Consider the following 26,831-nt stretch of genomic DNA (forward strand, 5'->3'; position numbering starts at 1 on the left):
GGCGCTAAAAGCACACGTACTTTATATAAGTCTTACGTCACAGTGCCTCCCTCAGCAGAGTTTTTCACAGAGGAAGGACAAGTCCCGTATTTGCTTGCTTGGGTATAAGAACTGATGCCAAGCACAAGTACTGTATTTGTTGACAAGATAAAGTTACTGAGCATAATTTACAAGCGAACTCCACAACCTGAAAACTTGAGACATTTGGCAGCTCGCACATTTTGGCTCAGGCAGTGCAGTAACAAGGGTCTACTGTGAACGAGCCATGAAAATGGGATAGACGCTCTTGGACCATGCTGGCAGGCCGCCAATCTGAATGAATATGCAAGATCATTTTACAAAGTAATAACTTATCTACTTTATCTAGACTAGGTATAAACTGAGAACATAAGACTGTGGATGTCATTTGTAAAGACACAGATAACTGAGTGTGCACATGCACCAAAACACTGATACAATCAATTAGCCTGCATATGAACCATGATTCCACTGAAATTGTTTTGTAGCGGTCTCATGCTCCTTTCATTCAGAGATTAGTGGTTACTCTTATGATGTTAGAGGTGGAAGACGAAGCGACAGGAGATCTGGGTATTATTTACAGGTCAAGATGGAACAGAGACACGTCTGTGAGAGCTAAAGTGAGCATGGACAGAAGGTTACTGACACAAGTGAGCACTGATAATGAGAATGTGTTGAGAGTGTGTTATGAGCTGTACCTGTTCTCTTCCTCGGTCTATCCTGTCCATCAGCTGGTCTCCATTCTGACGCTCCTCATCCAGGTTCAACTCCAGCTGAACAATCCTGTCCTGCAAAACAGTTACATCTGTACAATCAGTAAGAGTTGCTGTCTCAGTCTGATCTTTATAAATATTAAGTTTAATTGCTCATCATTAAGGTCTATTCAGTTGTTCAAATATTGTTTAGGTCTTCTGGAATTATTATGCTAATTACAAAACTTGTATGAGTGGCTTTACTTATGTACCTGCATGAGTTTGATTTGTCGGGATTTGTCTTCTCTATTATTGGCGTTTGTCTCCACCTCCACCTCCAGATCATGCACTTTTTTCTCCAGCGTCTTCTCCTTGAGCACAGCTTCGTCCCGTTCCCTCTGACAGTGCTGCAGATCCTCCTCCCGGCGTGACAACTAAAACAAAGTGCGCCAACATAAGTCAAAACATTCCTGAAACATCACTGCTGGCTGCTAACTCAGTTTATTGTCCTGTTTAAATACCAAGAACACATCTTGTTATAGAATAAATTGTATAACACTGGTTGTCCCTGATGATCAGTGAAACTTGCCTAGCAGGGGTTCAGTGTCCAATTAATGGATCCTCAACATGTTATACTTCTACAGTAAGTGTGGATTAACCCAGCACTCCTGTTAAAGTCCATCTCTTGATTCAATATGTCACCTTGCTTCTTTTCAAGTATTGCAGAAATAATCTATAATTTGCTTAGAGAAATTGTTATATTTCCTCTGAGTGACTAATGAATCCAGTACAGCTAGTATTTCTCTCTGCAGCAATTCTCCCACAGCTGGAAAACTGGCCCCACTGCTTAATGCCAAGACAATGAAAATTTATCATCTGCACTTATTTCTCACCCAGAACAAATATTTGGCAATTAGGACAGAATTATTACACATTTCATCTTGTAAATACTTAAGTAAGACCTAATTTAAGCCATGGAGATAAAGCTGAGCACACAAAGACTTAGTAGGATGTCAAAAGGGATAATTTTGCATTCGCTCTCAGGGCAGGATTAGCTATCCATTTGGGAATGAATGAATTAATGTGTTGAAGAATTAAAGAAGTAGATCTAGGAATGAAATGATTTATCACCTTCGTGGCCACATCTCTCTTGGAAAAAATGACTTAAATCTACAGGAGACTTTTACCTGGTTAAATAAAGGAAAAGAAGGATGTGTGCAGCCTACATTTGTGATATGAGTAATGGTCTGCCAAATTCACATGGGTGAAGACTGATGGAGCATTTGCGAGCAGCTGGAAAAGTGGACTCACTAGGCCCAGTACAGAGCAATCAGTTTCTCGGAAGAGGCAGGGGAGGAGGATGTGAATACAGTCAGCACAGCTTTCACAACAATGATATCACAACACTGACATCCTCCTGTTCCTGTGCAGCAGCTGGACTGAGATACATTAGTGTGGATACAGCCCATGAAAAAAGGAAGACCCTGGATGCTGAACTTGTCCTGACATATTAATTTCAACTGCACATGACATGTGTCACTGAAAGCCCATATCAAGAACATCCACATCAGTAAATCTGTAAAACTCAGAGGCAGTCTGTTAGGCATGTCAAACAAAGTCTGCAACTAATGACTACAGGGTCCAGGAGATAGTTCCTCCCAGAGAAGGAACTGTCAACACTCTGCAAGGAGGCCTCTTGAGCTTAAAATCAAGACACAGCCTGCCAAAACCTCTAATAAAGGCACCCACTGGAGCTTAAACAGACCAAGGTTTGCTTATAGGGTGAAAGCCTGTGTGTTTCTTTAAGGCCTAACAAACATTTCCAAACTCATTAGACTTTTGCAAACCTCTCTAAATGTTTTGAAATGGGCACTGTTTACATCAGCTTTACAGTCATCTTCAACCTTTATTGGCACTTTGCCTCTTCTAAGGCACATTCTCCCTAACAATTTTCAAGGCTGTGTGCAGTCAGCAGAAATGTGTATAACATGAACCCTGTGCTCACGGTGCCTTTGTGTGCATTAGAACAGAAGAGACACATAATACAGCTCACTGATGTAGACTAGGGTTCAAATTAACTATTAAATATTCTTTTGTTTTTCTCTTCTTTTTCAATAAGCACATCAAATCTCAAAACAGGATACTAAAATGCACTGAAAGTGTCAGATTCATATTATCCATTGATTATCCACACTGTATAATTCACATGGTCTCAGAAAGTTGTAGATGGATGCTAAAGCAGGAGCTCTGAACCGTAAAACTGCTTGTGTGGTCGATACAGTCTCAAGTACCCTACCTCACTCAATAGATGTTTGATTAAGAAGTATTGGCCACCCACCATCTAACATAAATTGTTAGGTTTCATTATTATGGCCACACAACAAGGGATCACAAAGGATTTTACCATATTAGCCTTTTAATTCTACTGCTGAGCATAAACATTAATTTGAATAAACAACAGAGATCTCTGACTCGACTCAGCTCAGCTACTTCACTTAGTAACTAGGTTTTGGGTCTGAGAGGGCAGCAGGGAGCAAATGCTTAAGCAATGACATCGCTCTCTGAAAGAAGAGGATGATGGTAGTGGTGGGAGAGTTCAAACTGATTGAGTCAGAACAATGGCTCATCGTCTGCTATTCTGCATGGGAGGGTTCAGCTGGCCCTGATTTGACCACTCTCCCCATGAAAGCAAGTGTCAGAATTCAAATCCATCTCCCCTCTGAGAGCCCATTACATTAGTGAGCCTGACGTATCCCCCTGTACCTCTTCCTGCAGGGTTTTGGAAGCCAGGAAGCATTTTTCCAGCTCTTGTCCTCGCTCCTTCAGAACTTTCTGCAGCTCTGTCAGCTCCTTACGGTTCTTCTCCTTATAAATATTAATCTGCTCCTGCAGCTCCCGAGTGGACGACTGGGACGCCTCCACAATATCACTCATCTATAGGCACAGTGAGACAAGGGGTGGGGGGTGTAGAGAATTGTAATAATGTTGAAGCAGCTCTGAGTAAGCCAGGGATTTGATATCATTTTGTCAAAACTGAATTCCTAATTGAGTCTACATACTGAACTGGAATCATCTTGCAGCCTTAAACTTTAACAACAAAAGCTCAATATTTTAATGGTCATTGATGAGAGACAGTCTTCAGGCACTGTTACTGTTTCCACCCTGATAAAGACCTTGTGAGGTCAAAATCATTTGGTCTGTTAAACCTACATTCACTGGCCACTTTATTAGGTACACTGTATGCAATTCAATGCAAAACTTCTGCCTTAACATCTAAGAAGCTTAAAATATCTTAATTTTTGGTGAAATTGTCATAAATGTATAAATTCAGTCATATTTTTATTACGGAGGTTATAGTTAAAGGTGGTGTTGTACTGGACAACATTATATTCAGAAGTGTCTCTATATTTTTGTCCTCCAAAGCTACATACAGTATATGAGAGGGTCAGAATATTAGGAACACCTCTGAATATAATGTAGGAAGGAGGAAGTGCTGCGCTGAGTTGCATAGAATTGTACAGGTGTACCTAATGAAGTGGCCGGTTAGTGTATACTGTATGTCTGACTCTATATACAGTTTCTCCATGCTCTACCTTAAAGTGCCTGAAGAATTTTAGAGACTCATCAGAATCAAAGATTAATGACTCAATGTATTTTACCAGCTCAGAATCTGAGAAACTCTGCTCGTGAGGTTACTGCTGGTACGGCTGTTACTGTACTAGAGACTAAAGTATACTCGCCTCCCTCTGAAGTTTTTCCACTGTATGGTCTAGCAGTCTTCTCTCATCCTCTATGTTGTTCTTCATGTTTTTGAACTGCTCCTTCTGAGCCCTCTCTTCTTGTAACCTCTCCTCTAGCTCCTTGTGTTCAGAGTTCAGCCTGGTCAAGTTCCTCTAGAGAGGAAAACAATGTTAAAGATGTCAAACTGAAACCACATCTGTACATGCAGTGCAGTGCAGTGTTGCTGGTCTCACCTGCACATCCTCCAGCCGGATGGTCAATGCTCGGTTGGCACGTGACATCTCCTCTTCTTGCTCCTTAATTTCTGCCAAAGACTCTTCCAACTGCTTTTTCTCTTTCTGTTAAGTGGGCGTTATCACAGACAACGCTTTCATTTGTTGAATTAACTCTGGCAGACAGTTCAACTAAACCAACAATATAATAAAACTAGCATCACTCTCTTATTGTGATTCCTCACCTCCAGCCGGCCAACTCTGTCTCCCAGCCTGCTCTCCTGCAGCTTGGCCTCATCAATGATGCGGTTGAGTTTGGCCACCTCATTTTCCAGTTCCTGTGCCCGCCTGCGCAGCCGCTCTGCCTCTTGGGTCAGCCGTCCTGCCTGGCTCTCCACTGCACCCTTGGCTGCCTCCACTTCGGCCTTCTCAAGGACCACTGCTGTGCTGCTCTGCAGACCAGAACAAGACACAGGGACTTAAAGTCAAAGGAAGCCAAAGTCTGTGAAAGATGCAAGATGGAACATTTGAGACTTCTTCAAATGTCTCCTGCAACAAAAAGCCTTTTGTAGTGTTCAGTTTCTTGCTGATCTTTTGTTCCTCTGGAGACACAGCATAACAATGGTCACATGTGATTCTCTCATACTTCATAATAAACCACAAATAAAGGCAACTACATTTGAGCTTTCACTAGCCTCTGCTGATTGAGGGCCACATCAAATCACCAAGCTCAAGAGGCAAACCTGCTAATCTCCTTTGTCACTGGATTCAAAGCTATCCTGAAATATTTTGAGATTCCCTCACAATAGAATAGTTATTCTGCACTTCTGGCATGGTAGTGGCAGAGAGAGTTAATGAGGAGCCCTGTGAGATCTCCAAGAGTCTAAGTTCATGAATGAACAGTTCGCTTTGGCTCTGACATTTCAGAGTAGAGTGTTATGCAGGAGACAATGAACAAAAAGACAACCATTCAAATCAATCTTTATGACAAATAACAGGTTTCAGCTGTGATGATACCTTTTAAGTGAATGACAGCATAACTAACAAACTTGTCGACAAAATATTTTGGTGCAAAGGTGGAATGTTAAACTGGTTTGGCAATTTCCTGTTTATATCAGTGAGGCATACACAGAAAATCTGTAGTTACAATTCCACTGTATAACAGAGGTGAAACATTTAAGTAAATGAACTTAATAAAACTGAATGCTGTCTTCCTACACAGAGACCAACTATTGTTACCTCACATCACACATTGCTGACATCCAAGTACATCACTGTGCACACCAAAACATGAAACCACACACACCCTTCTACCCTGAAGAACACGCTGACAGAGTCATAACCCAGCAGTGAGACAAGGACGAAAGGTGGCACAAAGGAATGCATCAGTACAAACAGTTGACCTAAAAACTGGTTTGCTATCTTGAGCATTAGTTCTCTGACGTGCTACAAAAATCCTGCTAAATTACATCACAGCTAACAGGAAAATATTATTTCCCTTTTACACAAAAACCCCAAGGGTCTCTCTTAAAAAGACAAGTTACCAACTGCAATCGGTAAAAGTATACAGTACTAAAGTTACAGTAGTGAAGCGAGACATGTGAAGGTTGTGGCAAAGTATTTATACAAATAAATAGTTTAGTTTCTGCTGGAATACAAAGTCTTATTATCTTTTGTGACTAATGTGAAAGGCACTTGGCCTGCTTGTCTCTTCGTCATCATACATGAATAGAGACACCTCCTGTACTAGTAAGGTGACGGGTGCCTCCCGGCTTCAGTGCAGGCCAGTCAGACCTGTTTCCCCTGTTACCACAGAGCCGCCCTCATCTCTGCCTCACTGGGTCATCTACTGTAGTCACAGGAGTGAGAAGCTCTGTACAGCCAAATCCAGAGATAACACAGTTTCACCTCTCAAGATTAGCCAAACATATGATTGAAAGATAATGCTGAACACAGTGTAGAAATCAATATTTCTACATACATAAAAGGTTCAGTAATAAATGTGGCTGTAACTGTGACTGTGTCGAGGGTTGAAGCTTGGGGATGAAAAAAGGGGTTGGGTGGGATGAGGGGCTACTGGACATGCAGCTTTCACTATACACAATAATAAAGCACTGATACTGTGTGCCAAGATTGTGTCAGTGCTTCATTTTAACAACATACACAACAAGTTCAGCCCTGACACTGTTCTGCTTGTCCCACTTCCCACATTGGGTCAAGTTAAAAACATGTGCAAAGCCACCGAGCCAGAGAGAGCGAGAGCCTGTAGTGTCTGTGTGAGAAAACACGAGGGGATGCAGTGAGAGTATGCAAAGTGATTTTAACAGACCGGAACTGTTAAAACCATCTATGAACCAAGCCATTTCTTACAAACTAGTTATTTCTCTTCTTATACAGCTTCACTAACTTTTCTTATTCACTACTACACAAAGTTAATTATTCACTGTAGGTGTTAAAGTGCAATTAAAGATTACCTAACAAACACTTCATCAAGTATTAAAAAATGATTTGCTGAATTTGTGTGCTTTATAAAATTCTTTATCACCTCTTTAAATAAACACATGTAACAAAGACAACACAAGCTGACTTCAGTTTATGAGTACAATATCAGAAGAGTATGTGGTAATATAAAACCTCTAGTCCTTTTTGTCCTTTCTCCATTACTCTAACTCAGAGTTTGACTTGGGTCTTCTTGTGTAGTTACACTGTTTGTTGAAGGTTGTACATTAACTCATTCTGTGCAGTCTTTGAAGTGCAACTCCAACGATGAAGTGAAGTGCATATCCCAGGTTGTCCACTTTCACATTTTAGCTCGAACCTATCAGGTAGGATATGAGGTATTGTCACTATTGAAAATGTAGCTTATTTGTCAAAGTTTTTTGTTTATGCCTTGTAGCTTCCTGACGGCAACAGGAGCTGTACGGGTTCATATCAAGTCAAAAGCATTACACGGCACTATTAGATATGCAGCAGTGCATTACAGTCGCTGTTAAATCACTAATTTTCCAAACAGATAAGCAGTTTCCAGTTCTCTAATGTCCCTAGTGCAATCAGCTGCAAACACTGTGAACCAGGATGCACTGAGAACACATTTCCTTCAACAGCAGCTGAAAAAACATGCTAACTGTGATGTCACTCACAAAAACTGGCCTATGCCAACACTGATAAAGTGACTGGCTACTGAGGCTTATACAACATTTAACAAGAAAAACCTACTCACATTTCCTCCTTTTCGACTTTTGGTGAGTTTCCGCTGTTCCCTGCTCTTCCTGCTGTCAGTCTTCACTCATACGTTTCCTGCCGCTCAGTTGTTTGTTCTTTCCTGGGCTGTCAAAGCTCACTTCATTCACAATTTTCATATATCGCAGACATCTTTCCTTGGGCGTACTATGAACCAATCAGTATATTCTCTCTTTTAGACCAATCCTTCCACAACCATAACCTCCACCTGCAGACAGTACTACTGATTCAACATAGAAAGCTTCAGCATCCATCTGCTGTACCAGTACTTTGTACCACCACGAGAAGGATCGTAACATTCATGTACCCGAACACTATGTTCTACGTTAACATTTCTAATGCAGTGGACTGGGACAATCACCAAAACTTTCTCTGTTTCCAGAAAAACTACTCACTAAAATATGAAAATTTTTACTTCTGTAACTCCAGTCAAAAAAAAAAAAAGATTAGAATATTAATATTTCAGTTACTCCCTCCAGAAACAACTCATTGTTACTTTTGTTGTAACCATAGGAAAGACTGATTTGAAATCTGACATTTTAATATTTGTAGTTGTTGCACAAGCACACATCACTACATGTCATTCAGCAGCACCATAAGCTGTAAGCCAGCCTGGAAGATGAATGAGCAATGAGCCAAACACTGATACTGTACCTTGCAAGCACAAAGTACTGCATGTGTTATAAATACAACAGCTTCTCTCATTAAAAAAGGTACCCAGCCCTGAGGGTAACTGGAACAGAAGGCCTGTCATGGACTGAAAGGAAGGATTGAAGAAGAAATTAAAATGTGACACCTGAGAAATATTGGCATGTCTTTGGACTGCTTTTAAGCGAGTCTGTACAAAGCCAAACTGTATGTTGGCTGAGGTGTTTGGTTATCACAAGGAATTAAGGAGACTAGTGAAACTGTGCCTGAAGAGACACTGATGTCTCTGATTTAGAAACCTTTTCCTGAAATAACATGTTTTGCTGAAAGGTAAATTCTCACTGAAGTGTCATATTTGACTCTTTGATATTTGGTCATTGACACCTGTAACATGAAATACTCTCAGTCAGAGCTTCAGGTCACAGTGGTGCCCTGAAAAACACAGAATAAAGTAATTTTACCAGTATTTCACTCCCTGGCAACCAATACAATCACAAACTGCTTACATCCCAAACACTGTAGGGAGACTTTCTGTAAGACAGTACAGTCATATCTGATACCATTTTTTTTCTTTTCCTGGGACCAGATTTAATCAGACCGTGGTCTGTGATCTCATGTTCACCACTTTGGGGTTTCTGGATATTAAAAATTTTAGATAATCTAATCTACAGCCTTTTATTTTTGTAAAAAAAATCAGCAAGGTCTGACAATGCATTAATTTCTCCACTGTACAGCTGGATCATGCAATATAAAGGCAGGAAATCTAATGTGAAGCTCTGTACCAGATGTTCCACTTCTTAAAAAATAAACACAGGGTATTTATCAAAATTAATTATGCTTCCTGAGAGTAACTCAGACCCTGACTTACAGGCCTCACAGTGCCGATTAAATCAAGCACCTCCATCCTGGCCAAAACTCAAAGGCTCAACAGAAAGCTCAGTGTTCAAGTTTTCCAGGCCAAAGGCCAAAGACGACATAAACCTGCAATCCCAAAATTCACATTCCCCCCAGCAGCTCAAATCTGACGACTAACAGCTGAAACATGGAGACCTCAACCCACACTTTACACATTTACAATCAAGTCCATATGAATGCACTCAAACAGGCAGTTGCCTTAGATTCAAATACAAAATAAAAATGTAGAAAACAGATGGCCAGATCCATTTCTTTGTGGGAGATGAACAGAAAACATGACATCAAAGCAGCATTAAAAAATGACCAGTGCGGAGAAAAAAGAAATCATCAGCAACTTCAGAAGAAAACACACTGACCACTGTTTGATTAACTGTAAACTCTCTGGTTTTAACCACTAGCATCAAGTGTTCTTTGTTATCTCAGCAGGTGGTGTGTGTTTAACTTGACTCCTGCAAGTTGTTTTGGCAGATTAGACTCCCGCCACATCACGGCTCACAGGCAGCAGAGTAAAGGAACAATAAACACAAAAATCCAGGCCACTGCCTGGTTTCACATAGATCTACCCCTCAGACAGTCACATGCAACAACATTTTCTGAACTGAACACATTCAGACTGGTACTGAGTTTCTGTTAAAGTGTTTAATGTCATCAGTGTATAAAGTTATCACTATTTGAAGGCACAAACAACCCAATACTCCAACAAGGATAAACAGCTAAATTCTTGCCGCCTCTGTCAAGCTCTTGAAAGTTTCACTGTCATTTCATTCCACACCGCCTCCTCTTTCCAGTCGCCTGCTAAATCTGCTCCTAAAGCTAAGTGGCAAATATAGTGCTATCATCAAACACACAGACTCATGCAGGAGCATTTACTTTCTAAACAAGCCTGAGGGGGAACTCTTCTCTAGGCTACCTAGGTTTGATGATCAGACAGTGAGACTTCAGCTCCCGGCAGAGATTACTCCAGAGGCAGGGTGAGATACGTATGAGAACGGCACAGGCCAGAAAATGAACTGGTGAGCGGGAGATCACTGCAGAGTCTTGTGTGAAAACTGTAGAGTTAAGAAAAGGGAAAAGTAACATTTGGGACTGAGGTTTCAGATGAGAGCATGATAACAATGTGGCCATGTTACACACCATGGCTTGAGGCTGTAGGTAAAACAACAAGAACTAGAAATGGTGTGATAAGCACCAGGCACTGTCTTTACATTGAGGAGGGGAGAGAACAGCTGAGGCCTCTAACACTGAGAATCTAGAGCGCTGCGGAGAATGAGATGCAGCGGCAGCACCCTGAAGAGGCGTCAATGAAAAGATCTGAGCCGCTCCTGTAAGTCAGAGCTGGAGCAGGGGGAGGGAGGAGGTCTGTAGGGAGCACATTCTCCACGTTGACCCCCAACATTCCTGGAAACAAATCCTTCTCTCTACTGGCCCGCATCTTTTGCATACCAGAACAGGCTGATACAAAAGATCAAATCCACTTCCAAATGTGCAGAGACACAATCACAATAAAAAAAAAGCACAGTCAAATACAACCAAGATTTCTCAACCTCAATAAAGTTCCACAGATTTCAGTTCATTGAAAACACAATGAAGCTTTCAATTTAAGACACAAAACAGGCCCAGCACTCCTTTTATGGGGGTTGGCCACGCATCCCCTTTTCTACAACATACTGACCCACTTATTTAGCATGTCCCTACCCCCGCTGCTGTTATTGTCTGAAGGAGACTCACAATTCATCACTGACTGAGATCCCCAATTACCCCCGCTCTTTCAGGGCACAGAAAGAAGAGGGACATGACACAACTCTGGAACAGCAGCTCATTAGATTAGTGATGGCTTGCCACTGCAATTAACCAATATACAGAGAAATTTTGTGCTCCAGTTTCCAGCATTCTTCTCCACATGGGCTGCGCTGTGTTCACCACAAATTCACACAAAAGAGAGAAGCAGCACTGTGGTTGGAGATGGAGCTGACAAATAAAAAGATGCTCAGTTCACCAGTTCACCCTGGCTTGCCTCTTTTTGTCTGACACCCTTACACAAAGTAGAAATATGATATATGAGATAATAAGCAGCTTTCCCTTTTAATATCAGCCTCTCTCATGACTTGTAGTTTAGACTAATGGCCACCCGTGAACATTCTGCACTCAAAAAGGCCTCAGGTCATATTTATTTGAATACATTGCAAAGCACAAACAACCATTATGTGTATAATATCTAGAATTACGCAGCCTTTATTACTTACATGTTTTCAAATGCATGATTGACTACAAAAATTATTTAACTTGTCTTTTAATATGTTAATATATTAGAGCTCATCATCCATTTGCTACAACATAAATAGCATATATAGATAAAACATAAATGGTGTAACTGTATAGATAGATGAATGTGAGGTAATACTTCTGCATAATAACTGTTAAGCATAGTCTTCTACAGTAATCCACAAATGTCTCACAAAGTTTAACCTGAGGACGGGATATTACTTGACCGAGAGCTCTCTTGTGTCTTAAAAGAAAGACAAAAGACAAACAATGACTTACATCTTGCCAAGCGTTTACAAAGCACTGAGGGTAAACCCCTGATGCTTCCTTGGGGAACAGTGCCTCTGTTCAACCACAGGAAATGTTCTCACAGACTCTTTCTGCATAGCACTGCTGTGGACCATCAAACAGGCTAGCGGAAAGCAGAGAACAAGGACAACTTCCAATCTTTGAGACAAACAGGACACATGTGAGTCACACAGTAGCCTGCTGGAAACAATGTGTGTCCTGCCATACACGGCTGCTCGTATCATCTTAACTGACCTTCCTTCATTTTTTAAACAACGGCTGACAAACCCTCTCTGTTCTAAAGAACTGCTCACTTCTAACATAGTGGCTGGTTGATCACTGGTAGTATTCTCCAAATGCTGTTTGATAACAGGGGGTTCATGGAGAAATCTAAACCGTAATGTGCAGCTTTATGGATGTTTATTTTTTACCGGTGTACTGAAAACATGAATGTCTCTGTCCATTGCTGAGCATATAAGGGGCTTTCCTTGATACTTGCTAAGTAGTGACCTTGCCAACTCCTAACAATTTCAAACACAGATAAATGTGTCACACATTATCCTTGTAAAACACTCCTCCACAGAGGAACAAGCTCAAACATACAAAACCACATTCACACTTGACCATGAAAAATGATGACCAGCTAAATGAAAGTGTTACATAGCGTTTCTTTTTCATTTTATCAGTTTGCTCTGCTGACACAGTTCAAGTATGTGAACTCAAGCTGAGCTAATCCAATGAAGTCACTAAAAAAAACATACAACCACCCTGTCCTGCTGTAGGAGGATCTTCTATCCTACACTGATCAGTGTGTTTACAAGCTAGTTTTCACTGGAGGAGACTGAAGAGTATTGTGCTGAGTGCAAGTCTGTGAAATTTTGCTATGTTTTCCAGTGCTTCCTGTAAATCCTTTCCAGAGATATACAGTGATACTGTCGATCAAGGACCGGGGAGTGTTTCCACTGTCGGAACCAAACAAGTGGTATACCTCATACTTCGCCCTACATAATCCCCCCCCGTTGCAGACCATCCTGCTTTGTAACGAACTGGCTGATTGAAACAGCCGTTGAACAAGCAGAACACAAACTTGAAGAATTGTAACACCTTCACTGCTTTGCCTGCAGTCCACTCATTGAAGTCCCCATTTTGCCTCTAAACCAGTGATTGAAGACCTCATTTTACCTTTAAATCAGTGGGCTGAGGGCAGTGGAAACAAACACAGAACTCATGACGAGCGTTACTCAGCTTGACAAGCTTCGGTAGGTTCCTATAAGAAAACAATCCCTGAAGAGACTTGAGAAACACTGGTGTCTCAGTATTTTGATACTCAATGCCACAGCTGTGAAAATACTGTAAAGGTGTACAGGGTAAATGACATCAATTAAAAGCAGCACCTCAGCTTCTCATGACAAACCTGCAATGCAAAACACACACACACACAGATACAGCTCCTCTTGATGAGATACTCCTGGATGTTTCTGGATGGGGCAGGGCGAGAGTGAAGGAAATGAGGTGGGTGAAACACAGGGAGTCAAACTGGAGGACAGGGGAGTGGAGAGAGTTAGACTGATTACCTGCTTGGACTCCTCCAAAGACATCTGCAGCTTGCTTATTTCCTTCTCATACTGCTCCTTCATCTTGTCCACCTCCTGATCGTGAGCGGCCACTTCCTCCTTCAAGGCTCCTTTCAGAGCTGTCAACTCCCTCTCTCGCCTCCTCAGCATTTCCTCCTGATCCTCCTTGGCCAGGAGAACTTCCTGCATCTCCACCTTCAGATGCATCATGTCCTGTGGGAAATGAAGACAGCCTGTTAAGTTTTTATCATGTGTCTGTTGGTTAAACAGACTTTTCTCAATGCAAGCAAATTTATTAAGCTATCTAAAGATCAACAATTTGTAGTGGTAGACCTAAAAACAGACCCAACAGCACTCTAGAAATATAGTCTCTTTACTGTGTTACCCTGCTTGTTTGTTCATTTATTCTGTAGTGTCTCCAAAGAGAAATCTTTCACCACACCTTTAGCAAACTAAAATGCATTCTGTTATTTCAGTGTGATTGTACTGCGGTATAGGATGTAAGAAAACCCCACTCAGATTGACTAGTCTCTACACTATTTGCTTTAAACCTTCAAATACAACGTGAAACAGCACCTTAATGTTAACTTATTCCAAGGCTAAATTTTACCATATGGTTTTATGTTTAGTTTTCAAGAGGCATAATAGAAAATCATTCATCTTTTATAAGGTCTTTTTTCCCCTCCAGAACAAGGAATACTGTGCATTACCGCCATAATGATGTCTTTCTCTCCATCAGCAGCTGACGTCTTGGCTGAGTCAAGCTCATCATGCATCTCTGACAGCTGGTCCTGCAGGTCTCTGATCTCTGTCTGGTACTGTTCCCTCTCCATCTTCACCTGAAACAGCCTGGCACACCACACAGCATGTCAACACACATGCACTCCCGCACACCCAAACCTTAATGTGGACATACAAATGGAAACACCTGTGCTGGGTCTGAATGTGAGGTCTATAGATTACAGAGGTTAAAAGGTATTCCTGATCGACAGCAAACCAATAATGCCCAAACTGCCTCTACATGACAACACTGGGTGGAGGGGCCAAGCGATTTGAGGCTCCTCAAACAAGTCACCACACAGTAATGTGGACTAAAGCAGAACATCATTTTCTGCTGCAGAAACAAAATCAGAGGAGCCAAAATGTTACATATTTTCATCTCAAAGATGTTACTATAGCCATCTAAGAGACGGAGAACACCAAACAAAGCCAGCAAGCTATGAATGAGGCAACACTCCGAAATCAGTCGAACAGTTGTTACTGTATGTATAGCTGTCAGAATGACTAGTAAATCAGTCACCAAGCACAAATTAATATAGAAGGTGACAGATTAATCTAACAAACTAGAGGAGACAAAACAGGTTGTACAACAAGACAGAGGGACTAACATGGTAAGATGGAGATGTCAGTAAAGGGAGCCGTCTTCCTCTAAGCCAAACACTTCTGAGTTTAACAGAAGTAAAATACTGGCATTGACAATTAAGTAGTCAATTAATAGTCAAAAGTGTGGAAATGCTAAATAAAGTTAAGCTGCTCAATGAATCTATGTTGGCCTGCCATTCTCCAGCACTGTCATTCCGCACTTACTCTTCCACCGTGTTCTGCAGCTCGCCCTCCGTTTTGGCCAGTTTTTCCTTCAGTCGCTTGCACTCCTCTACACTCCGCTCCAGCTCCTGCTGCAGCTCCTTCAGACCTGCTGCCATCCTCCTGTCACCCTGATTCCTCTGAAGGTGAAAACAGAAATGTTGATACAATATTTTGATAGAGTTACATATATGCACAAAGGTTTCAGCATAAAGTTTAAATTGATCATGCCAACTTAGTATCTCAATGTCATTTTTTTCTTTGTTAACATTGTCTGTTTTAAATACTGTAAAGGAGAATCCATACTATATAAAAAGAGCAACATGTAAAAATAAACTGAGAACTTACCCTACATTCCCAAAGATCTCACTTAGTTTAAATAAATTAACTATTAATGCAACAGTGTTTTGAATTCCTACTTACTTCATTAATATACCCACACACTACAGAATTACAGGTTTCCAAGTAACCTGTTTATTGTGTTAGTGTCCATGAAATCATCTTTGTGTTAGGTTTAACCAATTCTACTTCCAATCAGTAATCTGAAAATATCTCTTCAAAGTCAGCAGGTTAAACAGTAATCCCTTAAATGTCCTTATCAACTAAACTCCTAATTAAAGGATATTCTCTAACAACCAGTTCAGCAATAAACTGACATGCCAACATAAACAGGATGGTGTCAGAGGCACAGCTGCAGTTAAACTGTTGTTACCCTGGTTTGTTCCTCAAGTTGTCTCTTCACTTCGGCCACTTCTTTCTCCAGTTTAGTGTTTTGCTCCTGCAGAGCTTTGGTCTGTGCAGCAAGGTCCAGGGACTGAGAGAAGAACACAGACATGTTAGAGATGGTTATTTCTTACCGATCCACTATAGATAAAAATGAAAACTGAATGTTTAAACTCCAGCATTAGCAGTCTGTTAACATAAATATTCCACTGCAAAGTAAACAGTCCGAGGTTTAAAGCCTCACACCCTGAGATCATATGTACACTGTTTTACAGGTCGCATTAACTGGATGGAAGACAACGTAACTCGAACACAGTCATGTTAAAAATTCTCACTAGCACAAAGAGATTTGTTGCATTTATCAGCCTCTTCAAAAACCAGTTAGTCCGAGCCAGTCAGGCTTAATTTTGAAAGCAGAAACTCAAACACACATCTCAGCCCCTTTACTGGTAGACAGCTAAAGCATAAATGGTAGAATTGCCCCATTACGACCCCAAATCTATGATTTTAATACAAAAATATGTAACAATGTCCTTTTGACATGTAATTGGCACAACAGACAGCAGAGAAGATGTTTTTAAATTCATGGTTTCTTTAACTGTTACAGTGATACAACAGCTTCTCACTTTGGTGTCGCCTTGAGCACTCGCCGTGGCTCGAGACTTCAGTGTCTGTATCTTCTCAAAAACAAGGTTGACCTTTCTCTTTGTTGTTTCATCATTGTCATTGCTTCTGCAGACACAGAGACAGACAAACAAGTATGTTAAAACACTCTGGTTATTAAAGATTACAAAAACCCTCTCTCAGTGTTTTGATGAAGAGGAATTATTTCGCAACTGTTCTGTGAACAGAGTAACTCTTTCCAATCTTGGACAGAGTCAGGAAGGATCGTGCAGCTTTGATGTGTCACTTCACAGCACAAACGGCCTCATTACACTCGTCCAATGAACTATAAGGCACATGAGTAGAAGCACCAAAAGTATGAGCAACATTACAGTATTGCTGTCACCTGGATTGCTTTATCCTGACATAAGCATTTACACTCATTTAGTAGTGTTGTTTATTTGATTAATTATTGCAACAAAAACATAATTTGTATCAAACTTTCTTCGTGATAAAAAAAAAAAAAAATAGACTTGCATTTCATCACAAACCCAGCCACACCCGCAAATGTTCTACCTCAGGTCTATTTTCTTTGCTGGTAACATAGTTTATGTGTCAAATGCTAACAATATTGTCCTGGTCAGTAAATTTCCTAAATATCAACTTCTCTGGAGCTGAGAAAAGCAGCTTTGTCTTTACAAGCATTTTTGACTTTATCGCCATATGTTTGCAAGAAGAAGAACATTTAAAGTGAAAACATTAGAATCAACACAACTGAAGTTGCACCACTCTCACATGGCAGCGGTGATATATTATTTTAATACATTGCAAGGCTGACACAGAAAGCCAAACCCCCAAACCTCGACTCTCCTCATACAGATGATTTTCATTAAACCTTTATAACCTCTTTTGCCGAATGTTTTTCTTCAGGGCCTTGGGAATGTAGCTCAGTTTCAGCCCCTTCACTTCCATCTGTGTTTCCTTTCCTTTGTCCTATGACTCTTGACCTGTGATCTAACACACCCAAGCAGTTTCCTGTTCATTTTCTACCAGAAAACCTTTAGTACATGCAAGAACTGTGTAAACCTACAAACTCTGGGTGAAATCACACAACTGCTGCAGTACATAGTTTAAACTAACGTTTCTGTTTAAACGTTCACCAAACGCAATCACTGACTGCTAGCTTGAATGAAAGGCTTTATGGTATCCATAAACCTGGCTATATGGCTTCTTAAAGCTAAAGTAAATTTGACCGTTTAGCTCAACATACCTTTTCTTTAGAGGCAATGTGTCTGATTACAGAGTCAAACATTTTTGCATTTCACACTGCAGGCAAAACAGAGAGAAAGAGGGATTCCTCAAGAAAAACTTCAGACAGCTGAATTACTAAGCCCTGGATGGGAGGGTAAGAAGAACACATTCCATTCACTTCTATCACAAACAGTACCGCTCTGATAAAAACCATTTATGTGTTCCCACAGAACAGTTTCTGCATGATGCATTGCCTTATGGTGCAACATGTTGATTTTGGGCTTCAGGGGGAATAATGGGCTCAGTTCATGATTCAACGAACAGCTATGAATAAAGACTACAACATTTGTTCACATTGTTTTGAATATTAGCAAATAAAGCTGAAAGATTGGTAAGAGCGGAAAAGCTAACTCACCCATCCTTAAGGTAATTGAACAAAATTTGTTTTGCCGTCTCTTCATGTGTTTGTTGTGAAAGTTCTTGCTGACCTTTCAGCAGATCAGGTGTCACCTGGATATGATGGGAAATAGGAGAGAGAGAGATCCTAATGAACTGTGAGAGATCTGACCAAAGTAAGACAAGGTGTCCTTCTCTCACATAACCTCATTTTGATAAGTCTCAACAAATGATGTGCTGAAATAAAATTAGAAGTAAAAAAAAAAGACATTTAAAAACTTCAAATGTAAGATCCAATTATTATGCACCAATTTTTGTCATATTTACCTGTACATCTGCCTCTGTAGTGGGCTTTTTGGCCACAGCAGCAGCAGGCTTTGATAGTGATGTTGACAGCGATGTTATCTTTACAGCTGAAGAGGCACTGTCCTCACTCTCTCTACTCTTGAATGACAGTGAAGAAGACTGAGCCTTTTTGTAACCCTGGATGGAGCCGACACTATTAGAGATGGTGCTTTGGGGGGAGACAGGCGCGCTGGTGACATGAGATGAAGTGCTGGAATCGACCTTACCATCTACACCCATGAGCCAAGAGTCCTGACTGCCTGCAGTTCTCTGCGGTCGTAGCTGTGAGGGCCGTAGGACATGCTCCATTGACGTGCCTCGATAGCGGCTAAACTCATCCATGTAGCCAGAGCTGTCTCGCTGGCTGAAGGCACTATCCACACTGCGTGAGCGTCTCCTGTCCTCTGGATGAATCCTGTTTCTGCGCCCTGCTCTACCCCTGCGCTGGTGGCTGCCATCTTTGCCATCAAACTTCTCAATGAGCTCATCAACACCAGGAATGGAGCCTGTGTCAATGTCTCTGCCTGACCCGGGGAGGAAAGGGATGTAGCGGCGGTTCTCATGACGGTTGATGGAGTCTCCATACAGGGCCTCCATCTGTTCATCCACCAGTGCCTTAGAGACCGAAGGGGAGGAGGAGTGGCGGGAGCGGGAAGAGGACTGAAGAACTGGTCCACTAGAGTCAGTCCTGCACAGAGGAAGGACATCAGGATCTTGGTGGGTGCGATCAAGGTTGGAGTTGGCACTGCTCATGAAAGTGGGGGATCTGAATGATGTCTTGCTCTGCTCACTCGTGGGACTTGACATAGCGGAGAGCTGAGCCTGGGCTGGAGGCACTGGTTGGTGCTGAGTTTGAGAGAGTGGCTTGGACTGAGGTGGATTCATGTTGGTGAGACTAGGTTTGATCTGTGGCTGAGTCATTTGTGACTGCAGCTTGGTCTGAGGCGCAGAGTGAGGCTGTGATTTTTGCTGAGGAAGGGCTGTCTCATGCAGGCTCTGGGATGGAAGCTGCCTTTTTTCTTGCTGTGCTAGTGCTCTATTCCGGTCCAGGCTTGATGACCTAACATGGGACATTGCAGGCACTGTAGATCTAGAGGTGGAACTCTGTTGCTGGTTCCCAGTCTCAGCCATAGGCCTTGAAGGCAAGCTGCGGAAACCTTTAAGATTGAGGGAGTTGGTCTCTGGATCATATGGCTGCAGTATTTCAGGGTGCTTCTGAAAGTTCAGAAGGGTGGACAACTTCTTTCCTTGGGAATCTGCAACACCATTTTGGGGACCACTGAAGTGCATCATCATCTGAGACCTGTACTCCATGAAGGGGCTGTTGGATCCAGCCTCCTCACCTCTTCTAAAATCATACTCCTGGTGATTCTCAATAAAAGAGCCCTCTGTGTCAATGTACCCATTACTGTTAGGGTCAATATAGGATTGAGGACCCCTGTCCTGATTGTTGAGAACGACATAGGGGTGTCCGTCTATACCCTGGACTCGGATGCTGAGACCATATGTACCAGCTCCATTACTGGTGGGCCTGGATGGGCGGGAGGGCTGAGTGTAGCCTCGCTGTGGTCTGCTGTTAGGAATGCCAGTCGCTCTGTATGACTCCATCAGGAATGTAGAAGGAAACTAAATCCCTCGCACGGGATCAGGTGACCCACCTCTGCAAGCCAAGATACAGACAGGCTGTATCAGTCAGAGATGAGACATTACACAATAATAATAATCAGTAATACACACAACACACTCAGCCTCTAATAAAAAAAAAACTAAAACCTTACTGGGTTTGATTTACTTGCTTTAATTTTCTTTTCTTGACATTCTTATTGCTCTGTTTTCTCTTTTCTGTCAAATTGCTGAGCTAATGTGATCTGGCCAAATAAAGAATGAGACGATATGTTGCCTGTGCTGCCTATAGGATCTCAGAACTCATACCATCTCTGAACAACATGACTCAAAATCAGCCATATTCCTTTGACCAACAAAACAGCAAGGTACTTTTTAGAGGTGGGTGCATAACAGGTGTGGTGTTACAAAAGCCCCGTTCCCACCAAAGGAACTTTCTCCGGGGAATAGGAACCTTTTGTGGAACTTAGTTCCTCTACCTGTGTTTTCCACCAGAGGAACCACGGTCTAAATTTAATTCCAGGTAATTCCAGGGCATAGTTCAAACTCCCAAAAGTCCCTGATCAGGGGGAAAACAAGAAGACAAGGCCTGCAGTGTTGAATGTCGCTGACTGGTCAAATACTGCACAGCAATGTACATGCAGCATTCTTACAACCCCACTGCCGACCAGCATGCTTTTAATATACCATGCCCGCCCGGCTCAGCTCAATTATAGTGGGCCGATCCGTGCTGATAGAAAAACACCACCAAACACAATGTGCTCTAGGGTTCATGGACTTTAGTTCTTGGAACAAAAAGTATCAGGAACTTTACGGTGAAAACGCGGCAAAAATGACTGTTTGCCATGCATGATAAACAATGCAGGTTAAACAGGTTAACACAAAGGCACAGAACGATAGCAGTCTAATATCAGTCACACAGGTCTGTCGGTCTTCTCTAAACCTCTTTAGAGGGCATTAGGTTTAGCATGACTGTACAATGTTTGTGTGCATACACAACGTAGTTGATCCTTGTAAATGACACTGTAATTTGCAGCCTCCACACTAGAGAAAAATCATGACAAGAGAGCCACCATATCTTACTCGCCTCAATTTTGTCACATTTATAATAATTGCAGGGTTGTCAAAGTTGACAGATTTGCAGCTGAATCATGAGAACACAGTTGGCAATACGATAAATGTCAAACTGTGTACAACTATTAAAGTAAGGTGCTAAATGTTCATCAGACATATTTATGCCCTGGGAGGCCAGTGAAGACAAAGCCATCAGCAGCCGCCATGTGTTTCACTGGACAATGGCCTTTTAATGGGTTCCTGTTTGCCTTGCTGATAGCGTCCCATTCTACCTGATGTTGCAATGCAAAGGCTGGCTGCTTGTAGGGAGGACAGTGATAAGACTGACAACAAAGGCAAAGCAAGACATATCACAGTAGCATAAAATAGGTAAAGACAGACCTGTGGGCAACTATTAGCCTATTTAGAAAAAAATACAGCCCCAAGTAGGGGAGGGCAATATGATAATATGTACCTTCAGAAGATAGATATACACTTGTCAACTGACACGAATATTGCCACAGTCATTTGTTTTAGGTTGCATTGAACCATTGTAGGTGAAGTGGAAAGCACAAATGAGTGGCATAGCTTCACAGCAATGTAGGGTGTTTAACTTAAGTATCAAGTCAGTGATGATCATGTATGGTTGGCCCTGGTGCTGATTAGTACCACATTCTTTAGTGTGCACAGGACAGAGGAAAGAAGGAGGTACAGTAAAGTGTCCTGGCCAAGAGGAAGAGTGCTATTCAGGATAGATTAAAGCTAAAGACAACACAATAGACCCTTTCATCATGTATCCAACAAACATGGGCTACAACAAGCGTGCAATGGTTTTCCTCCCTCCTCCCATTGTATTTTTCACTGCAAAGGGAGGAAACCCTCACTGAGCTGCCCCACTGTCCTTCACAGTGGCCATGCTGCCTTCACTGACCCCTGTGCTGCAGTGAGCACAGGATGTCAAGGATCTGTCTTTGATCTGAGCTGGCAAACATTTATCAAAGCAGATTTTTATCTCCCCCTGTGGACTGAGTCACAGAGAGTCTTGACAGTGCATCAGCAGCAGCACTGACTCACTACACAGAGAAGAGGTCTGTTAGGATGAAGACTGAAACTGAATGTAAAAGCTGAACTTCAAAACAATAAGGGTTTATACTGTGGGACAGACTTCCACTACATTTTAATGGCAAATACTGTACTTTCCACTCCACTGCATTTATCTGACAATTTAGAAGCACATTTAATAAAACAAAATGTAGTAAAATCTAAGGACTTTATTGATCCCCAGAGGGAAATTCACCAGCTGCCCGACAGTAATTCAAGCACATAAGACGGCTAACATTCACCATGAGCACCTTAAGGTATCAGTAATTACAATTAAATCATGTCATTCTGCATAATGACTATTCTTGCTACTTTTTGGATGCTAATACTTTTGAAATTAAGTAACATTTTGAATGCGGGGCTTTTCCTTGCGAGGGAGTATTTTTACACTGTGGTATTGTTATTCTTTTACTTAAGGGAGCTTCTTCCACAGCTGCTGTGGGAAAATATGACCAAGTTACGTAACATGAACAGGAGTTTATATGGAGCCTCAGGTGAACGCAACATGAGCGCCCGACTGTAAACACAATTAAAACCAGTAATGTTTACATTAAAAAGTTACAAACAAAGCTCTGGAGTAAAATCTTACAGCGGCTAACTCAATAAAGTGAGCGGCCGTTTGAGCTGACGCAGTTTATCGACACAGTGAGCGCAACAGGTGGCTGAAACAACCGGCGATTTACTGTAAAACTTGGTCTTTTCTTCACCTTTCTTACTTCCACGAGTCACTTAATTAGCTCAGCTTTATAACAAGCTGAACCTTCCATTTTGGCGTTAAATGTAGTTATTTTGTCTCTTTTTGAGTTTAATACATGTTAACGCTCACAGCAGACCGTTAATACTGTTAACATCAGCTACTCACGCACCAGCGTCTTCTTCCTCTCCGTTTCAGGTGTCGCGGACTACAAACGTCTTGTAAAAATTATAAATGACTGGGCAAGGCGCCCACACCACGGCCGGCTAACTTATTTGGTCCTGTGTTGTTTTCTGACACGCAAAGAGCACCACAGTTTCAGAAGCACGTCCGCCTCTCCGGGCCGCTCCGCCTCCTCAAACAAGCGCACAAACCCGCCCACCCCCGCAAAACCAGTCCGCCGGTGCAGTCCAGAAACTGATCTCACATCATAAAGAAATGTCCCTATGGTCTTGGCAGGACTTCTAGCTTCTAGAAGTTAGCTAGAGGAGCGGACACTGCCATAGTGAAACAAACTCTGTGTCACATTTTAGACCAGCAGAGACAGCAGTAAAAAGCCTATTTATCCGTGTAAGGTGAAGCTGAGCCGACATAAAGATTATAACAAAATGAAAATGAGTTCATACGTTTTGATGTGTGAGGTATAATTTTACTGTGTAGTTTAGACCAGTCATGGGTCGACGTCGTCTGTAACGTTACTACATAAATTAAACCCCGCCAAAAAAACACGCTAGTGAAATGTTTCTGCAACATCGTTAGAGTACAATAAATTACACACTGTAAGATCATAATTTTAAAAAATCTGTTTCTTGTACAAACTAATTATTTTATGTTTTTTAATGCCCCGGGAAACTTCTACACATATATGCTCACATCAGACTTGATGTAACTTTAATTATTGCTGTCTGCATAAATACAATTTACAGCTGTATGTCTTTAAAAACCGAGAGCGTCATCTAGTGGATGGTAAGATGACCTGAGTGCGGTTAGTTAATGAGAAGTTGTGCTGGTGATGCTCACACAGACAGTGAACAGTGAACGCCTCACCATAACTACACTCACCTCGTTGTGAGAGTCCAGCACTACAGCGTTTTAAAAAAGCAGCAGATATTATGCTGAGTGGGATGAAGACATGTTGAAAAATGTTCTGAGCATACTGGAGAGTGAGTATTATTTCTGTAAAGTGCCTGAGGTGAGCATGTATTTTATGAGGGACTGCAGAGCTATGCAAACAACACTGGTGATAAATAATATCTGATGGCTTAAAGTAGGTAGTAGCAGAAGCAGGATATCAGTGATACTGTGGGCACACTGATATGTCTATTTACAGTATTTTCACCTCAAAGAGGCACATACCAAATTGTAGTCCTATGCTGTACGTGCATTATGTATTAAACCACATAATAATTTTACTTCTGCCAGTAAATTTGCTCTTACTCAATGTATGTCTTACAACAGTCATACATCACATATCTACACTTTGTAAAACTGGAGTGAACTGATGTTTCAGAACATTTCAATGGTGAATTTGAAGTTTGTACTTAGCTTTAAATTTTGCTAGTAATTATTCATTTTATTATCAATTAATCTAGCAATCATGATCAATTCCTTGGTCTGTAATGCATCAGGAAACAATGAAAAACATCCTTCCCAGAGGAACAACAGCTTTTTTGTCCTACCAACAGCACAAACCTCAGTTTATTATCACATAAGACAGGGAAAGGCAGCAAGTTCTCACATTTGAGATGCTGGAAATGACAAATGTTTGACATTTTTTCTTAAGAATAGACTTTAATTGATCAATTATCAAAATAAATGCCACATCGTTTTTTTTCCACATCATGTCAGCACTACTTGTAAGGCCTTTACATTTTACTGTATGTACCATCAGTGGGTCTTTCTACTAGTTTAGTTCCTGGATACATGAAAAGGAGATGGACAAAATATTAGAAACATGTAATATCTGATAATATTTTGTCAACAACAATAAACAAATTCCACAAAGGCAGGTTTCCTTTATAGGACACAACAGTTTCAGTTTTTCTGATCATTCATTATATGATACTTTACAATATGTAATTATACAATTTAAGTACCTCCATCTTCACAAAGAATACTTCAATTTCCACGAGATACAGTAAACTCTAAAAATACATTGTAATGCTACCTGACTTAAACTGAGATGATGAAGAAATGATAGAAATGTCTTTTGATAACTTTTGCCACTGTATGATAAATTACATTAAACTGGAGGCCCAGCTGTTACTTTGCCTTTGTAGTGGCCTGCTGTTTATATTTGTGTCCGCAGAGAGGCCGCGCAGCACCGCAGCCTTTAATCTGTGCCACTGCATTGGGTTACAGCAGCACACAACGAGAGCTCTGTTCCCTGCCGAGGTGCCACAGCTGGGACCTCTGGGCGTGCTCAGTACAGTCGTATCCTCATTATACAGTAAGAAACACCACAGGGAACCTACTGTAACTGACATGTGCCAGAGATGCTCAGCTTGTTTGATTTAATGTTTTCCATTGTTGTGCTTGGAAAAATGTCTCTCAACAGACAAAAGTCACTTCTGCATACAATGTGGTGAGCAAATGGCTGTATTTCACATGGTTATAGTAGTTTGCCATTGATACCATGGTAATAGGTCTGATGTCATATTTATCAAGCTGTCTAGATTTTAGAAATTACGCTTGTATTTTCCAAAAACTAGATGCATTTTTAAGCATGAAGCTCCATGTTTGTGCCATAGCTCAGCAAGAAAACACTGATTCTTAAGAACAGGGGAAATTTGGTGCTAACAAGACTGACAGATCCTTGATTTAGCCTAACTCAGGCAGTTGAAGCATCATATAAGCTCCTGTTAAACACATTTTCTCTCATCATTTACACTGACATCACTTTAGAGGGGATTTTTTTTTTTCAGCCAGTATGGACAGGACAGACCATTACAGCGAATAATAATGCTTTCACTGTACATATGGGCATTGGACTTATCCTTTAACCCCTACATTACTAATGTGCTTTTATTGCTCTTGTCCATTTAATAGCATGCATGTAATGATGTACATTATATTTACTATGCCACTTTAGCACTTGGTTATTCATTATTTTATTATTTGTTTTGCAGAATGTTTTATTGCTAACTATGGTCGTTTTATGTTTTTGAGTAATGAAAAACAGTATAGCACTCCAGTAAATTAATTTATTCTTACATTGCCACTTACTGGAGTGCTGTCCTACCTTTCATTACTCAGTGCATTTGTTTGAGGATTCAGCACCCAGTTATATAAACTGGGTTGAGTGTGTTTTCCATTATTATTTTATGTTTTTGCCACTTGTTTTGTGTCTTAGTTATTGTGTATGATATGAGCAAACTCCTATCAGATATAATAAAATAGTAAGATAGTACTGAATCTTGACAATCTGAGATTAGAAATATAAGCATTGGAGAGAAGACAAGAAGTATGTTTGGTACAGCAGCGAGGCAGATGGTCTTACTGGTCAGTGCAGGAGGAGCAGCAGACTCTTTGGTGGTTCTTCAAGGATGTAAGCCATGTACTTTGTGTCAGCTGGCCCTGCAGTTATGACAGGAAGTCAGCCTTCAAACATGGTGGTCCCACTCCTACAGAAAACATGCACACCCACTACCTCCACCAGCCCGACACACTCACATTCCGCTTTCCCTGCAGGGAATATTGAAAGATGACAGTCGTGATTAATGTCGGATCAATGAGCTCATGACAGACAGAACAGCAGTCAGCAGTTTTCCTTGTCTGAGTGTCATCTCTGTCAGAAAACTGTACTAGGATCAGACCTCTCAGGATGTGATGAGTTCTCTCATCCCAGCATCTGAAAGAAAATAATTCT

The 26,831-nt window shown here is 41.3% G+C and overlaps 1 protein-coding gene across 3 annotated transcripts in view; it reads right to left on the bottom strand.

Annotated features, from left to right (window-relative positions):
• Window positions 1-23,343, bottom strand: part of cgnl1 (cingulin-like 1) — a 28,887-nt gene extending 5,544 nt beyond the window's left edge. Inside the window, exons 1-14 of one of the 3 annotated variants that reach the window (XM_020607301.1) lie at window positions 23,136-23,343; window positions 18,475-20,152; window positions 18,167-18,261; window positions 16,524-16,626; window positions 15,887-15,988; window positions 15,178-15,314; window positions 14,301-14,439; window positions 13,591-13,803; window positions 4,909-5,115; window positions 4,685-4,789; window positions 4,451-4,603; window positions 3,474-3,644; window positions 983-1,144; window positions 717-806 (exon numbers count right to left, since the gene is read on the bottom strand). In XM_020607301.1, coding sequence (XP_020462957.1) covers window positions 717-806; window positions 983-1,144; window positions 3,474-3,644; window positions 4,451-4,603; window positions 4,685-4,789; window positions 4,909-5,115; window positions 13,591-13,803; window positions 14,301-14,439; window positions 15,178-15,314; window positions 15,887-15,988; window positions 16,524-16,626; window positions 18,167-18,261; window positions 18,475-20,100 — 3,303 coding nt within the window. In that variant the 5' untranslated portion in view covers window positions 20,101-20,152; window positions 23,136-23,343. Of the gene's footprint in view, window positions 1-716; window positions 807-982; window positions 1,145-3,473; window positions 3,645-4,450; window positions 4,604-4,684; window positions 4,790-4,908; window positions 5,116-13,590; window positions 13,804-14,300; window positions 14,440-15,177; window positions 15,315-15,886; window positions 15,989-16,523; window positions 16,630-18,166; window positions 18,262-18,474; window positions 20,153-23,131 lie in introns of all 3 variants that reach the window. The other 2 variants (XM_020607286.1, XM_020607294.1) reach the window with 2 other exon arrangements.
• Window positions 23,344-26,831: the final 3,488 nt, after the last annotated feature.

This window comes from Monopterus albus, unplaced genomic scaffold (genome assembly GCF_001952655.1).
Source record: "Monopterus albus unplaced genomic scaffold, M_albus_1.0 scaffold4.1, whole genome shotgun sequence".
NCBI classification, from domain to species: domain Eukaryota; kingdom Metazoa; phylum Chordata; class Actinopteri; order Synbranchiformes; family Synbranchidae; genus Monopterus; species Monopterus albus.